Source organism: Larus michahellis, chromosome 4 (assembly GCF_964199755.1).
Source record: "Larus michahellis chromosome 4, bLarMic1.1, whole genome shotgun sequence".
NCBI classification, from domain to species: domain Eukaryota; kingdom Metazoa; phylum Chordata; class Aves; order Charadriiformes; family Laridae; genus Larus; species Larus michahellis.
In genome coordinates this window covers 12,158,932-12,176,799 of record NC_133899.1, presented here as the reverse complement: position 1 = coordinate 12,176,799, position 17,868 = coordinate 12,158,932, and the positions used below count along the sequence as shown (strand labels likewise).

General features: G+C 37.1%; 1 protein-coding gene across 3 annotated transcripts in view; it reads right to left on the bottom strand.

The window, feature by feature from the left end:
• The window catches only part of LOC141741876 (neural-cadherin-like), an 84,575-nt gene that overhangs the window by 21,006 nt on the left and 45,701 nt on the right, over window positions 1-17,868 (bottom strand). For all 3 annotated transcript variants that reach the window (XM_074582994.1, XM_074582993.1, XM_074582992.1), the window contains 14 exons: window positions 15,731-15,903; window positions 14,604-14,772; window positions 13,675-13,845; window positions 12,565-12,737; window positions 11,750-11,917; window positions 10,907-11,156; window positions 10,680-10,807; window positions 9,614-9,800; window positions 8,721-8,864; window positions 6,619-6,902; window positions 4,492-6,103; window positions 2,597-2,690; window positions 1,228-1,412; window positions 785-1,014 (listed from right to left, as the gene is read on the bottom strand). In XM_074582994.1, coding sequence (XP_074439095.1) covers window positions 785-1,014; window positions 1,228-1,412; window positions 2,597-2,690; window positions 4,492-6,103; window positions 6,619-6,902; window positions 8,721-8,864; window positions 9,614-9,800; window positions 10,680-10,807; window positions 10,907-11,156; window positions 11,750-11,917; window positions 12,565-12,737; window positions 13,675-13,845; window positions 14,604-14,772; window positions 15,731-15,903 — 3,968 coding nt within the window. The remainder of the gene's footprint in view (window positions 1-784; window positions 1,015-1,227; window positions 1,413-2,596; window positions 2,691-4,491; window positions 6,104-6,618; window positions 6,903-8,720; window positions 8,865-9,613; window positions 9,801-10,679; window positions 10,808-10,906; window positions 11,157-11,749; window positions 11,918-12,564; window positions 12,738-13,674; window positions 13,846-14,603; window positions 14,773-15,730; window positions 15,904-17,868) is intronic.

Genomic DNA, 17,868 nt, shown 5'->3' with positions numbered 1-17,868 from the left:
ATGTGCCAGCATAACTGAGTTAGAAGGCATGCAGGATCTAGTAAGTGAGGACAGCTAGGGAACATCAGAAAGGGGAAGAAAACATCTTACATTCAAATCTATTTTCCCCTTATAACAGTAAAAAAATCTGGGACAGGGTGTCACTTTGTATTTAAAGTTGTCCTTTGGCAAGTTAAATACAATCACAAAATTGGTTGCCTCCATCTCACTGATCTGCTGTAACTGATCTCCTAACCAGCAGGACTTTTACTAGAGACTGTCATCTGTTTGTACAGTAGAATTTCCATCTGGGTGGCATCAAGCCTCTGCTGTAAGTGTCTAACCACAAGCTGATGATTTGGGAATTTCCATCACCATCTGCAACGTCCAAAAAGCTGTCATTTTCAAGACATTCTCTGTACTACATTACCACTTTGGCTTCTAGGGATTCTTCTGATTTCATATTGTGAAAAGTCTGATAGATTACACAATGAAACACTGACTGGAGAAAACACAGGCAACAGTACCACGATGAGAATGGAGAACCATCTTTCCGCGACTAAAATGTGGCTATATTTATTGAATCAGAAGTTAGTACAACCATATAATTGTATGTATGGGACTAAGGAGAAGGGAGAAAGCTTTTATTAAGCACTTGCTTGACGAGTGTTTTTGTCCTGAGTGAAGCAAAAAAACCCTTATCTATAGATATAGCATATTCTTCCACTGAGGTTTGGGATATACACCTTGCAAACTCAGTATCTGGGTGAATTACATAGATGCATGATAACCCTAGAGAATATACCTCATTTTTAAACGCTGCCATCTCAGCATGCAGTTTCTCAGGTCTGTAATATGCCGAGCCACCACGGACTGCAAATCTTACGTCTGTCTGTTTTCCATCAATGTTCATCACACTGAAGACAATGACATCACTAAGCTTAGCAGGTAACATTTTTGCTAGGAATTCCTTGAACTTGTCATGTCTCGTTTTGCCATGTTCATCTCTCCTTATGAACTCCTCTGCTGTGACATCTGATGTTGGGATTCAAAAATAGATAAACATGAAATACTGGGAGACCACAGACTAATTTCTCAATTTATTTCTTATTTAACAATATGGAAACATAACAGAAACTGCCCTACAGTGATAAGCAAATCAAGTATTGACACAATAACATCTACATCACGTAATCATTCAGTTTTAGAAGCAGTTTATCTAAAGTCTCACCAGCAAATAAAACTAACCTGATAGACGCACGGTGGCTGAGTTTTGTATGGCTTCATTTTCCAGCTCTTTGACATGGATTTGTACGGTAGATATAACATCAGGACAAACTCCATCAGAAACTCTAACTTTTAAGTTGTATATTCCTTGAGGAGTGTTATCCACCATCATCAAAGAACCAGTCCTCTGGTTTAATCTGAAAGACCTAGACATAAAACTTCAATTATGAAACTTAATAAATCAAAATTGAGAACTTAATTAACATAATTGAGAAGGCCTTAAATGTTACTACAAAGGCTATAGGATCAAAACTTATGGAAATTAGCAAACAACCTCAGAAAAGCAACAGAAACACCTTAATTCAGAAATGACAATCTGCAGAGCATATAAAAAGATGTTTCTGCACTCCCAAATCCACAGACTTTCCCAACCCTGAATAAAAGCAGTGCGGAGTTGAACCACAGGGTTCGAAATAGTCATCCTGGGCAGGTCTATGAGGTAAGTAACAGAAAGTGACAAAACCACACAAAGTTGTTCCAGATGCTAATTTATCCATCTGGCACAGGATAAAGTCTGTATGAAATCTCTGATATCATCTTCATTTGCCACCTCAAAGGCACAGTAATCAGTAATAATGGAAATATTCCATGACCACTAGTATGGAACAGTAACCTCCGAATATGGAAATAGGCCCAAGGGCTGCTGACAGACGTAAAGTCAGTCTTTAATTTTGGGCTACATAAAGGTTTTAAGCTCTTATCCACAGCAGAGACAAAAATTCACATTTATTTTCACTTCCATTTTCTGTACTTAGAACAGCACACAATTATGCTATGTACCGTCTTACTTTATGATATGAACAAATAATGCATAAGTAGGAATTAAGGATCCAATTCAACATTTCAATTGACAGAAAAAACTCCACTAATCTAAGAGTTGTGTGTTTTGCATGCAATTGTAAATTCAGCCACCAGTGGAGATCACCAATTTCCCTTCCTCTTTTGATGAAACTATTCCATTCTGCCCTTTTAAATTTGGGATTTGTATTCCATCAACTCTAACATTTGAGGGCAAGTATTAAAAAACTCTTCCTATTTTATAATTAGATCATACAGAATCCACATTTTAGAATAAATTAATGATGACATCTGACTAAAAATCAACATCATGGTGTGATCCTGCATTCCCTTGGAAAAAATATTTCATGCGTTAATTTCTTAATATCTAGTTACCCAAGTAAAAAAGAAAAGGAGCATTCAGAAGGTACATTCCTTAATACGCTCAATAACCCCAGCTTTATGCACATCCTGAACGCAGAGAAATACCTGGTGAGCAAAATAATTACAGAAGCATAAATATTACTCATTTTGACACAAATACAATCCTCACTTGAGCAGTTTTCCTTCAGAGAGAAATGTTTTATTGTCCCAGTCATCTTGATCTGGTGCAAACACCTCCCCAAGCACTGTTGTTGGCCATTTTCCTGTTGAGATAAATTATAATAAATCTGCATTTAATTTTTGCTTTTCAGTGCACTTTATATTCTGCTGCATTCATTACTGCATTTATTATTTTCAGATTCCTGCTCAATTTGGTGATGGTTATGATCCAAGATTCTTAAAATAACGCATAGCCTGCCATATGATTTCTGCTAATTCTGGAAAGGTGAATACACTATGGATGTCACATGAAAGAAGAAAAGCTGAAAACAACACAAAACAACAGAATCATACATAAATAAAAATCTATATAAAATTTTCAGACTAAAAAAATAAAAAATAAAAAAAAATCAGTAGTTAATCCCCAAACATTTCATTTCTTCTCTACTATTTCAAATGGTACACCAGTGGAATCCAGCAGAAGAGGGAGAGCATCTTGTGGAGTGCAGCTGGGAGAGAGGGACATGACTGAGAAATGGAAATGGGCAAGAAGCCACCAAGCTGTGCCAGTTTCTTGTCCCTTTTTTTAGACCCCTGTGGTCTGTCACAGAAGTGGAACATCCAAGCACCTGTTTTAAAATAGCAAAAGGAGCAACTCCAAGGAAAGGAGACCTTTGAATTCCATAGCCAAGATCCGGCAATGTGGGAAATCTTTAAGGTCCAAATTCTGGAGCCAAGCCAACATACAAACTTCATTCTCTCATTTCTATGATACGATCTGGTCACATCTTCTTCTAATTTAGGCGTACTGAATTTAGCAAAAATATCTCATTGCAAAAATACCTTCTGTAGATTAATTTTCTGTATTATTTATCAGATAATCTACTATTGCAATAATAACTGAGATATAGCCAAGTCTATCTGGAATGGAATATCTGGGGAAAGGCGTAATAAACCATGCTTAATAAGGGCCGCCAAGACTAGTTTAAGGTCAAGTTTTACAGGTAATTTCAGGAAAAAAACACAGTAATAGAAACTCAAGACAAATTTTAGAAAATATTATTAAACTGTTCATCATCTGCTAAACCACTCTGATGAGAAAACGTAAAGCATTCACTTAATGGACACATTGGCTCTGTTCTCTCCCACTACAATGTTAAACCTCATAGTAGTGTGGCTGCTACCACAGAGCAGCTCTCCTGCTGGTATTTCTTGAACTAGAGACTGTGCACCACTTCAACACACCCAGAAAAGCATCTTTTTTTTTTTCTGGTTCAAAGTCTACATGTTGTAGGAAGCAGCCACTTATTGCACCTCACAGATTATTCTTCTCCTAAAAAAGCACTAACCCAGCTTTCTCTCAGATCCTTTCTGCCAGCAGAAAACCTCCCTCTTCAAGATTTCTATCCTGCTCAGCCAAACAGTGGCTGTCACAGCAGGGGTGCGACTGGTCTACAATTCTGTGTAGGGCTCATCTATGAACCTCTGTTTCTCTAAGTTGCTTCAGTTCTGCCATGTCCAGATCTCTCAGCATCAGACTTTCTGAATCATGTGTGCACACACAAAGAACTTCTCCCCTGTGTAGGTGAAAACTAGTGAATGGAAAACAGATTTTATTGGTTTATAAAAATACTGCTTTTTTGCAAGTGCAATATATACTTGTTTGCAGCTAACAGTTTTTTCATAGATGATCTTTTACACACTAACGTCTGAGCTTTGCAAATACACTTTACTCATTCCACTTGATATAGTAGTTTACAGAATTGAAGTTTCTGTTTCAAAATATGTAAACCATTTAAAAAAAAAAAACAACAAAAAACAACAAATTAGGAACTACAAGAGAGAAATTATGTGTAAAACTGTGCTATATTCATGAATCTGATATAATATCCAGATAGCACTTACCTTTGTAACTGTACACATAGATTTCCTTATGGCCAGATTCATGGCAGTTGTCATTTTCATCACCAATTGTTATGGTTAGGGTGTTTGTAGAACTCATAGCTGGAATCCCACTATCTGTTATAACTATCGGCAGATGAAAGACCTTCTGCTTTTCTCTGTCAAAGGACCTCAAGGCAGTTACAGTTGCTGTGTTATTTCTGTTATCAGTAAGAGAAAAATCCAAAGAATTCTGATAATCTGGTGGCAATGAAAATGTAAAGGGCGGCCCATTTTCCTCACTGTCTGGATCAAATGCATGAAGCAGTTTTGATGTATGGTTCATATACACTATTTCAGGCCTCAATATATTTTCCCAAACTACAGGCATGTATGGTGCCTCAAACTTTGGTCCATTGTCATTAACATCAAGCAAGTTAATCAAAACTGTTACACTCCCAGTGCGGGCTGGTGTCCCTTGATCTGAAGCTTGTATAATTAAGCTATATTCTTGAATGACTTCACGATCCAGTGTATTTGCCACAATCACGTGACCGTGTTGGTCAACCACAAACTGCCTCATAGGATCTGAATCTGACTTTATAGAATACATAATGTTCCCATTCAAACCAGAATCCTTGTCTGTAGCTCTCACTGTGGTTACTGTAGTACCTATAGGCTGGTTTTCAAAGAAAGGGCTTGTCTGAATAAACTGAGAAAGGAAAACTGGGCTGTGGTCATTTGAGTCTTCAACTTCAATCAGGCACACTGCAATACTAGAAAAATCAAGATCTTCCACTGAAATAGTAAGATTAAACTGCTTTTCATGTGCATTCTCAAAATCCAATTTTTTTTTCAGTCGAATAGTGGCACATTGCCATTCTTCGTCATTCTCAATATAAAACTTCTGATCTGGGTCGCCCCCGATGATACTGAATATTAAATCAGCATTTTCTCCAACATCTGCATCTGTAGCACACACTTGCAGAACTTCTGAGTCGATGGCACTGTTTTCAGGAATTGTCGCCTGCCACATCTCTTTTGTGAACTTAGGTACGTGATCATTGACGTCTGCAATCCAGATAGTGGCAGTGCCAGTTCCTGTTAGCCCTCCCCCATCTCTTGCTTCAACAGTAAGAAAATAATTTTCAGTCCTTTCTCTGTCTAGCATTCCCCCCGCTACATGGATTGTACCAGTATTGGGATTGATATTAAACATGTCAGTACCAAACTCATTTTTTACATTTTCTGTTATCCTGTAAGTCAGGACAGCATTAAGACCTACATTTGGATCATCACGATCAACTGCACCCATTTCCATGACTAATGTGTCTGCAGGAGAATTTTCAAAGACACTCCCGTTGCAATCATCAGGCATGCACATGAACATGGGTGCATTGTCATTTATGTCCCACACATTAATAATTACATCAGCAAATCCTGTAAGTCCTTCTCCACCTTCATCAGTAGCCAACACAACAAATCTCCACAGTGCTCTCTCTTCCCGATCCAGCATCTTATGTGAGTAAATGCTGCCCGTTTTCTCATCTATCGTGAAAATATCAGCTGCACCATGCCCATGCAATGAGTATCTCAAATCTCCATCCACATTACTATCAGGATCATTTGCCATAACCTAAAAAAGTTTTGAAAACAAAAACATAGAAATTATAAAATACACAATTATGGCATTATATCCCATATGCTGCTACAGTCTAAAGGAGTCCAAGCAAAAGTATATGACATGCTCTTAATACATGCATGCAAAATGAATGTCAAATGAAAGGTGGCTGAGGGACAATTCAGTGTAGATAAATACGCTTTGCACTACAATAACAATGTAAATATTGTAATACTAAATTTTTTTTTTCATATTTTTAGAGGTATTCTATTATGCTACTCTGATACCTACTTTAAAATGTTAATGATTTGCTTTTTAGGATCACAAATGATCCATCCTGCTTATCCTACTTACTATCTTTGTAATTACTATTCCATAGAAGTCTATTTCTCTTCTTCCACTGACAACAAAACTCAGTAAAACTAAATTTCGTAAATATATCTGTGCTGGATTATTATTAACATTATTGTACCAGAGTAATCTGTGCTCTTTCATTGATATATTATAATCTCTAAAACTGCATACACTACCTGAAGTACAAAGACTGGTAACCCATCAAGTTCCTCAATTATACTTCCATAGTATTCATTGATAGAGAAAACTGGAGTCTCATCATTTTTATTCATGACATTGATGATGATAACTGCATAATCTTCCCATTTCCCATCAGAGGCCAACAAGTGAATCTCATACATTTTTGTTTCTTCATAATCCAGTGGTTGGGCAATAAAAATAGCTCCTGTTTCTGGTTCTACATCAAGTACTCCTCCTGTGTTTCCAGCTGTGATCTGGTACCGTAATTTAGCATTTGTTCCTGTCAATTACCAACAGTGTCAGAAAACACACATTTCTTGAAGTAGATTAAAACATGGGATGTTAAGATGAAGTACAAATCATACAATAACAGATTTTTGGTATTATAGTTTTGTGGTGTTTTAAAATATGCTGATAAGTAACCTGACATAGCTGCATTCTCAATTCTGGTACATCCAATTGTAATTTGCATCTAATTATAAAACGTGTCTTTGCAATGAAGTATTAATTCTGCTTTTAATTATGATCCCTCAAATTCACTGAAGGGTCAATATGACTGGCCAAGGTTATGGGACCAAAAACCAAATTTTTATTTGCTAATATCCAGCATGTAAGAATGAGTTATCATAAGTACTTCATACCATAGAACCATTCTGCACTCGCATTCATTTATGCAGACATTATCAACAAACAGGATAATTATGTATCTGTCCTGGTTCTGGTGGGGATAGGGTTAACTTTTCCTGGTATTCCATGCCATGTGAGCCACGCCCACCCTGAGCTGCCGGGGGAGGGGGCAGGAAGTTGCTGCTTAAAAGCGGGCTGGGGCGTCCCGGGTCCGGCCGGTCGGCGAGCGGCAGGGAGCGGCGGTTCCGTAATCGCGTTTGTATATTCCCCTATCCGTGTTGTTGTTGTTTGCCTGTTCCCTTTGCTGTTCTGTTAAACTGCCTTTGTCCCAACCCAAGAGTCTTGCCTTTTCTTACGATCCTTTCTGTATTAGGAAGGCACGTGCGAGCGGCACGTGGTTCTTTGTTGCCATCTGAGGCTAAACCACGACAGTATCAAGCCACAGGAGATAGTCCTAACAGAACTTTGCAAAATTCCAGATGCAGTACTAATTTGCTGATGGTTTTAGAAAAGTAAAAACCTTTTACCCTTTCTGCAAGCTCTACCTTCACATTACCGTTCTTCTCTTCTTCCCTTCTTTCATAGCTACATCTTTGATCATTTACTTTATTAAGAAGACAGAAATGAAGTGTATCCACCTCATCAGGTCTCCTGATCCAACACTATAGAGTAGATTTACAGGCAGCCTACGTAATAAACTAAAAGTTCCTTGAGTAGGTAAATCCTTCTTCAGTACAAATTAGCCACATTTGCATCAACCTCCTTGAGTGGGTTGGGAATCAAATGCAACCAGAATGTACTTGCACTTCACAGACATGCTGACAGAATGGTCTTTTGGGACTTGGGCAACAAAAGTGTGGTTTCGCCATACAACAAAGTCAAATTAATAGTGGACCATGGCCAAAAGATGGAAGTCTGTACCGTTCCCTCCCTCATTTATGAGCACTGGTTATGTACTTAATTTTACCCGACTTATGGCTGAATTCCTGACTGATCTGTAGGTAAAGCAATATAGCTAAGACTCATCATATGCATTTAGGAAGTCCAGTTTCAAATATGAGAATGTGTACCCAAAAAAAAGACAGAACAATACAACTATACTGTCCATAGAGAAAGCAAATGAATCTCACTGAAATCAAGTCTGATTCATTCTAGTTAACCAGGACATTTTTATTGGTGCCCATTTGTAAGAAAATGAAATAATCTATAATAAATTTGTGTTTGCTGGCACAGAAATTATTCCCCATCATCCCACATTAATGCATTGCCTCCTAAAATAAGTTATTTGATTTAGGCCTCACAGCTCCATTATGAACTAATGTTCATGTCCAATCAGTTCACACTTACAGAATTTTTAAAATCTAGAGACAAAAAGACATTTTCTTTTCTAACACCACTAAATATGTCTTGGTGTGCTGAAATTAACTCATTAATATTTCAGACACAGCTATGGGGAATTCCAATACTTCACCTTCGTCTTCATCATTAGCACTGACTGTAATGATAGTCGAGCCCACATCCTGGTCTTCATCCACATTTACTTCATAGACACTTTGAGTGAAGACAGGCTTGTTATCATTCACATCGCTGATAAAAATGCGCACGTAGGCTGTGTCTAGAGAGACAAGAAACAAGAGATTAAAATACTCAGCTGTGCCACTTCTGTCAGCTACAATTCCTTAAACTGTCTAGCTGCACATTAAATGAAGAAGAACATGCAGACAATACAGGAACAAACCCTTAGGGTTGTGGACAATACATATACCAACATTACTCAAAAGCACTTGGATATCAAATGAATGTCGCATTCAATTTGTTTAAACAGATAATATGTGAATAACTGATGCCTAATATGGCAATTGTACAGTTTTTAGTCATAACTTTTTCTCCTGAAGCCACAAAAGCCAAATTTTAATTCTTTATTTAAGCACAGCCGTCAATTGAAAATGAGATTTTCTATCTTGAACTTTCCTGCTTCATACTTCATAATTACTTTTGACTGAATACAGTACCACATGCAGTGCTTTGAGAAACACCTCCGCTACTCAAAGACCTGCATCCTACAGATAATAGGTGCATCTTCGCTAGCTAGGAATTACTCTCTAAACTCTAACTATGAAGTCCTAGTTTTCTTTTAATTTCAGAACAAAAAACTTGGCTGATCGTCACATAAAATATCTCTTCTAGCTCTGACACAACTGTTGCACAGATAAACAGCAAAAAAACAAAAACAAAACAACAGACACTCTTTCACAAGTACACTTGAAAAAAAGGAAATTAACATTTAATCTTGCATTTCAGAGCTTCTGTTTTCAGAGATAAATCCAGGTAAAATCATGCTTGTTACAGACATCTGACTCTTACCAGAGTTTGGCTTCCCATGTTTTCCAGGTCGAGCTGATTCAGAGCCATCTACTGACTTGACTTCTAGAAGATAGGACCCCTTCTCCTCTCTATCAAACACTGAAGCAGTGTATATTGAGCCTGTCTGTGAGTCCAAGCGAAAATATGTGTAGTCTCTGCCACTGTCATGTAACATGGAGTAAGTTATCTGAAGGATTAAAAAGAAGTTGTTAATCTAGACATTCTTTTTGTTGGACAGTTCACAACTAATTAAGTGCTTAAAGAGAACAGTCTTGTGTTTGAGAACTTGACAAGGACTGAGACTGGGTAAAACTGCCAGTTTGAGCAATCTAGTTTAAAGTCAGGTAACTTCCTTGCATATTGACTGCCAATGTGTAAATGGAAATAAATTTGTCTTGTCTAATCAGTTCCTGATTTCTCTAGTTCATGTTCTCTAGTCCACGCACAGTGCCTGTGCAACAGCACTCAAACTCAGCTAAAGATCGCAGATACTAATATAATAGCCACCGGTAAGCTGAATTTGAACTTGCTCAGTATCATGGACCACGTTCTAGTCTCTATTACGTATATGTTTTGTTGCACTTGACTTCAGCTTGCACTCTTGTTCTAGGGAAATGTCTACTTTCGATTTTTAAAATCAGTAATGAATACTTACACTTTTGGTGCTAACTTGACATGTTACTTAAGGATTCAGTTTTCAGTGTCCCCAGTGATTTACAACTCACAGAAGCTTTTAACTCATTTTTTCTTCCGTTAATTTATCCAATCACATTGTAGGTCTATGTAGACCTTTCCAAACCAGAGCATTCTATAGCAAGTTTTTCATCTGAACTGCAGGCTGTATAAATATTTATTCTTTGTTTTCAGTCTCACACCTACTAGTTTTAGTTGCTTTTTTCACAAAGCAACACAGAGAAACATGTCATTAACTACTATATTTCATATCATGCTTCCCTATTAGTCATCCTTTTTCTAGGTTGAAGACTTCTAGTCCATTTAGCCATTGTTCACACAGAAGTTATTCCATACCTTTCATCACTGAAGATGTAGGCCCCCACTTGCTTACCTCACCATTCTGACCAAGGTCAAGGTCAGTGGCGGAGACCTGAACGACAAACGTCCCAACACCAGCTCCCTCTGTTACTGAGGCTTCATAAATAGATGAAGTAAAGAATGGGACATTGTCATTGACATCTAAAACATCAAAAAGACCACATAAAGAGAAAATTATTAAGCTTTAAAGAAAAAAAAGTACTACAATTATACTATAACGTCTCTGAACAGCTTACACACCTGTTACATTAATATAGACCATAGCAAATGCTGCCAGAGGAACTGCAGCAACATTCTGTGCTCGAACCCTCAGCAGAAAGCTCTTTGTTGTTTCATAATCTAGCGGCTCAGCTACCAGGATTGAAGCAGAACCATCATGTCTGTTTGGAGTCAGGTAAAAACGAACTGGCATGTTGGTCTCCGGAACAAGTCCCTCTTCCAGGCTGTAAGTCACACGGGGATCACCGAAGGGAGATGTTGCTTTGATTGTCTGCACAGTTCAAAAAGTTTGCGTAATCAACACTTATATAAGTACAGCAACATTTCTAAAAGCTTTTGTGTATTGACTCTCACAGATCTTCAGCTCTCAACTGAAAACACTAGGACAAGAACTTCTCGATACCAAATCTTAACCCTGCCTGATGCATCTCTAGGCCACAAACAGCTGCAGCCAAAGGTTACCAGTCATTATATGTTTGGTTACTCACTCTTTCATCCTAAATATACGTATTTTAGAGTTACTTCATAAAGCTGTTTGGATTACTCATTCCACGCAATTGAACTGAACAACTCTAAGTACTTTAAGCCCAATAATCACCTCAAGTAATGCAGCAGCAGTCAAAAACTTGGAACACCTATAGTGTTATCCAAATGGGAAAGAAATTAACCGGTGGTTGTACACATATAAATAGGAGCAAAAATGCTGGTTACCATTAGTGTTTCTAAGAAAACTGACAACAGATCATTGGTCTGTACGATACACAAAACTGTTATAAAAGCTCACTATATTTAAGCAAATAAGCAATGTTCAGTTATGAAGAGCTTAGAGCTATAGACAGATAAACGAGCTTGTCCCAACCTTACCAAAACTGATGCATCTCGTGTAGTATTCTCTGGAATAACAACTTCATAGCTGTCTCTTTCCCACTGTGGAGGCTGGTTTTTGGCACTGGTAATAGTTACTGCAAGTTCAACTTTACTGCTTCTATTACCCCCATCTGTAGCAATAATCTCTCGAATTATGGATGACCTCTGAACAGTGAAAAAGATTTTGTTACAGAGGATTTTGATCAGGGCTCTGATGAGCTTTTTTTTTCCCCCCAAAAAATAAATGAATACATAAAATTAAAAGCACACTTAAGAAGACCTGCATAGAAGGAAAGCATCCACAACTGCACAATACTGAGCTCAGAATAGGAAGTAGGTGCAAGGTTGTTATTTGCTTTACTTAAGATTATTGGAAAATGTTGCTATTTGTCTCAATAAATCTCAGCAAATTTCACACAAAGTTTAAAACAAAACCAAAAAAATTCCACTTGGTGGAGTCCCTGATTTCTTAAGCTTACCTTTCAACAGTTTTTGTTAGGGTTCTTAGATTCAATAAAGAAAATATATTAAAAGGATACACCTTCACCAAAGTTTTGTCTGTCAGTTACTTAGAGTGCTGAGGGGCAGTGCTGTCAGCGGCTACTCTCCAGCTGAAAGCAGGGCTTGCTTACATGCAATTCACAGCCAACAAACTCATCTGCTAAAAGCCTTCGACTCATGTTTAATTTAAACATGACGTATTGATCCTTCAATGTGAAGGAGTAACATGGAGGTAAGGACAAACTCATGACCTTAGTCCCTCCTAGGTTGTATTGAGATAGCCAGCTTAAAAAGGAAAGCAAGTGCCATACCTGAGATATGGGTTGGTTCACAAACACCCAGCCTGTGGTAGGATTAATTTGTAAATAATTTGGTTCTTCACTTGCTATCGAATATGTAATGGCAGCATTTGAGCTGTAATCATCATCATGGGCTGCAACACGAAGAAAGCTGGTCCCAACTCTTGTATCCTCTCTTAGGAAATCTAATGTAAGGAAAGGATATTTCAAACTGATCATTAATTCACTAAAGTACCATGAACACCTTACTAAGAAATGAAGAAATACTAAAGTAATAATGTATGGAAGCTATAACTTTATATTCCTTGGAACAATGGCCATAAAAATCAAACTGAATATTTTAAAGAGCTGGTATCACTCCAGAGCTATAGATCACACTTGAACTTTGTATTATCATATTCATAACCTGTAATTCTCATTTCTAATAAGATACTACTTTTTCTTCCATCTTGTATTTTTACTAAGGGACTAATTGCTCTGTATGAAATATACATAAATGGAATTTTAATTCCTTGCATAAAACCAGAAGAAAAGGGTCACATTGTCAGAAACTACTTTCTAGGTTTTGGTACAACTGAGAATTATCAGTCTTCCTTTTTTTATTAATATTATACATGCCTCTGGGTGTTTATCCATAAACAGGAAGGGGTTTTTGTAGAACCAAGAAGGAAAGGTAAAACAACAAACAATGCAGAAGATGAAATTCAAATGGGGAAAAGTATGTAATAAAAAGTTATGACAAAAATCTATTAATCAGAAAACAAAGGATACAGCTAGTGCTCAGCACAGTACACTCACATGCTTATTACAACTTTCACATCTCTGTGAAGCGCCACAGAGGCTTGCTCTACTCAGGTGAGGAAAGATACTGACACGGCTATTGTTTCAAGGAATTTTCCTGTAACAACACTCAGGAAGGCCTACAAGTCAAGACTGTACTTGTTACATTGAGCATTACACAGAATAACAATTCTGCAATTAATTAAGGTAAGTGCGTCTCTAGCTGCAATCACCTAGTTGGTCACAAGATCTACTGCCAAGAAAGACAAAACCCAAAAATCTTAGACATCAGGTAAGCTCACACTCAGGGCACCGAAACTCTATCCAATGACTCTCAATTACATTCATAGCGGGTGTTTTCAAATCTGGGATCGTTGTCATTTTGGTCCAGGATGATAATATTTATCTGACATATTCCAATGAGCGGTTCCGCTGCCTGATCTGTTGCTGTCACAGTGATAGGATATTCCCTCTGTTTTTCTCGATCAAATACCTGAACAGTTGTCAGAACTCCTGAAAACAAATTAAATACCAGAGAGTTAAAATACTATGCGTTTGACAATATTCTGCATTTAGATGTTTATTTGTCTGCCAATACATTGAAATACAATGCAACAGCTAAATACACCTATAATGTGAATTTCAAGTTCAAGGATCCAATCACAAGATTTAACAATTTCAGCTTAAATGGTACTGCTCAGGCAGATATGAACTTCATACACACTTACATCTACACACCTTGGACTTAAATTTAGGAAATGGAGGTAAGCCCCAAACTAACTTTAAGAGAATGAGTGTATAAAAAAATATTTCTTTTGAAGGCCAGTAAATACAGGGCAAAGGCACGTTCCATGTCTTTTCTCCTCCAGAAGTTCAGCCTGAATTTAGTTTTGGCCTTCCAAGACTTCGCCTCTTTGTTGTTTTTAAGGTTACCATCATTTGAATAAATCATTTATATGCCATTAGCAATGTTGCAAGATAATGTGCACTTAAAACGTGGTGTTTTTTTTAAATCTAGATATAAAGACACAAAAGTTATTTCACACAGAAGAACTTCCACATCTCAGGGAAAACATCAGTTCTAGTTTAGTATTGCACACGTACAAAATTAAAGGAGAATATTTCTTCATGTAGTTAATACAGTTTATATTTTGCCTGCTAACAAAAAACTCAATGAAAAAGCACAAATTCAGATTTTATTTAAGCTTTTTTTCCATTAGCATAACAAAGTGGTTTCTATATTCCAGTATTAGTTCTGATACTTGCTTTACCTGTGTCAGGATGAATGCTAAATGCTGGTAGGACACCTCCTCTGTGCATCAAGCCATATTTCACTATACCATTGGCTCCTTCGTCAGCATCAGTGGCTTCAACCTGCAGTACTACTGTCCCTGAAGGCTGGTTTTCCAATACAGAAGCATGTTCCCGATAATACTGACACTAAGAGAGGGGAGGGAAAAAAAAAGAAAAATCAAGGACTTACTGTGGCATTTGATTTAAAGATATACTAGAGGGAGAAAAAAAGAAAAAAAAAAAGATTTAGCTACAATTCCTTTCACATGCACTGATGTTAATGTTTTATCTGTGCCATGATTAATTTACAGACTTCACTTGCTATTTTGCTGTTATACAAACACCACACAACATGAGGCCACTGAGCGTCTCCAACTAATGAAAAAGTTACAGTTGCAATACTTCCAACTGCAAATATTTTTCTATATTAGCAAAAATCTTATAAAAAAGATTTCTACACAAAGTAATTTTGTCAAGGACAGATTACAAAGAATTTCCAAGACCAACATGAATAGTCACTGACTTTTGAAAATATGCAACATTATCCATCAACATTTTAGCCATCAGCATCAAACTTGAAATTTTTAGATAATAGATCTTTAATATGAACTAACATTCTGAAAACATCTTCAAGCATTTATTTTTTACAGTACTTTACAAATTAAGCTAAAACACTTTCATTGTTCTGTCTTTCATCAGTTCCAGACATATAACCATCAAAAGAAGCCTACTTGATTTAGAGAGGTATTTTAGAATATCATGGAACAAGCCCACTGCATAGATAGCTATACCTATCGATTCCTTCTCACATCTGTCACAATGAACCTCCAAGAGTTATTCATTCAACCTTATCTCCTAAAATGCCAGAGATGAGATGTTGGTCAGGGAAGAGACAGAGCTCACAGGAGCTGATCTGACACAAGAGAACAACCCTGCAAGTCCTAGGAGAGGAATGGAAAACATGGAGAGAACAGCAGCATCAGGACCCAAAGAGAGATGAAAGCAGACCACTTCCTGAATAGCTCATCTGCTGCACCACTTGCAGTGACAACACAGTCTTAAACATTTACCACAGTATCTAATACAAATGGCCTCATATATTTACCTTCTGAAAGACAGGTTTGTTATTGTTGACATCATCAATTTTCACAACAACTTGGGCAGTACTTGTAAGAGAATGGGGCCCTCCAGATGCGTTATCATCAGTAGCCGTGACATTAAGTACATACTCTGTCCCCTGCAGCTTAGGAAATGGACTTGAACGAAGTCTAACTAGCCCTGTAAAAACAACAATAGGTTGTGGGATTTTATTTGTTTTATTACATTAACAAATTACTGTTATTCTTCTCACTAGTAAGCACGACAACAAACCACAAGGCTGCTAGACTTTAATTAACTATAGTATTTTTAATGCAGTCTGATATTAAAACAAAATTAAGATAGCACAACAGGTTTGCCTGCAGGTGTGCCTACAGAGCTAAGTAAGACAACAGCTACAACTCAGCTGACCTGCACATACTAGCTCTAGTCTATCTGCTGCAGAAAAACAAAACAAAACAAAACAAAAAATCCAGAGAAATATCATGGCAGACTTCTGTTTAACCTGCACCAGCCCCACCACCAAGCCTGGCTATGTTCCTGTATCGTTAGTGCGATGAAGCATGTGTCACCATGTCTACTGCTGTAGCTACCAATGCTAACTCAACTGAAAGTAGTACAAGTTTACCTTCCTGCTTCATAGCAGCATTTAGTTATATAGGCATCTCTTCAGAAACCTGTATTTTGCTGCTCTCCCAAGTCACCCAAATGATACACCCTGCTGGATGGGACACAAAGGCACTGTCAGAGGAAGATGTATGAAAGATTTGCCACAAAAGGAAAAGAGACTACAGCTATCTGAGACCATGCAGTAAGAAGCTGTCATTCTTTTGCCCCATTATCCATCAATCACCTCTGTTATTCATCAGGCATAATAGCAATTGTCATTACAGCAGAGGATTGTCACAGCATCAGTGCCACTCAATTTGCTTGCAAATGTATTGTTTGAGCTGAAGCACTTATTTTTGACACATCTCCTCTTTACGTTGGCATTTCTGCGACAAGGAGGTACAGACTATTCCCCTGACATCATATCTGAAAAGAAAATGCTGCAAGCCACTGTATCAACCTTTATTGGTTTATTAAGCAGCAAAAGCCCAAAAGTGTTTTGAAAAACAAAATCCTAATGTTTCTAAAAGTAAGTGTCAAAGACTATAAAAATTAATTGGTAAAAAAGTATAAAAGTACATATACATGATTATCTATATTAAAACTATCAATCAAACGTTAAGATTCTTTGAGCACTTTAAAGATTTTCAGAAGCATCACATATACTACCCTTGTGGCAATTAGACACTTTTAAAACAATTGTTCCTCTTCAGGTGCCGAAGTACCTTTAGAAATTTAACTCTGGAACATACAACTCTTATTTTTAAGTCAGAAAGGACAAAAGGAACTCTCAAGAAATTCATGTTCATGCTTCAACACTTGCAAGTTACCTGCAGACCATATTTTTGGGAACATTACAGAATTTAACATTAATATTGCAAAAACATGTTTTGCATTGAAATTAAGAAGAACTCTATGAAATAAAGAGAAGGAAAAACTTAGGGTGGCTTACTCCTTCCTATATATTCAATGTGCTTGTGCTTTGAAAAATACAAGTTCAGATTTTGATTGCAGTTCAAAATAGGTTAAATAGAAAGTTGTTTAACTGAAGTTAATTAAGGTACTTCAATCCTTCAATGGGATTTCAATTTGGTTGCCTGTTTCTGTCTCAAAACATCCTCTTTTGTTTTTTCAAGCAATGACCAGCAAATAAATCCTATTAATTTAAAGGGATATGCCAGACCAAGATGACGTGTGCTTGTGCAATTTTTTTTTTATTTTTTTATTTAAATGAGGACACCAGTGTTGTGGGATTTTTTCCTTTGGGGCTTTAAAAATATGTGACTGCTGAAAAGAATTTAAAAAGATGTAAAAACTGGTATCTCAGAACAAATGACTTAAACTGTGAAGTATTCTCCACACTACTTTTTTTCTCAGTATTCTTGAGTAAATAACACTGCTCACATAAATGGCTTTGTCCTTAAATGAAACATACACTTGCCTACAAAGGCATCATTTTGCGTCAGTACAACACAAGCAAACTCAGCTAGGAAGTGGTTGCTCACACATGCATAATTAGGACATAGACATAAGCAC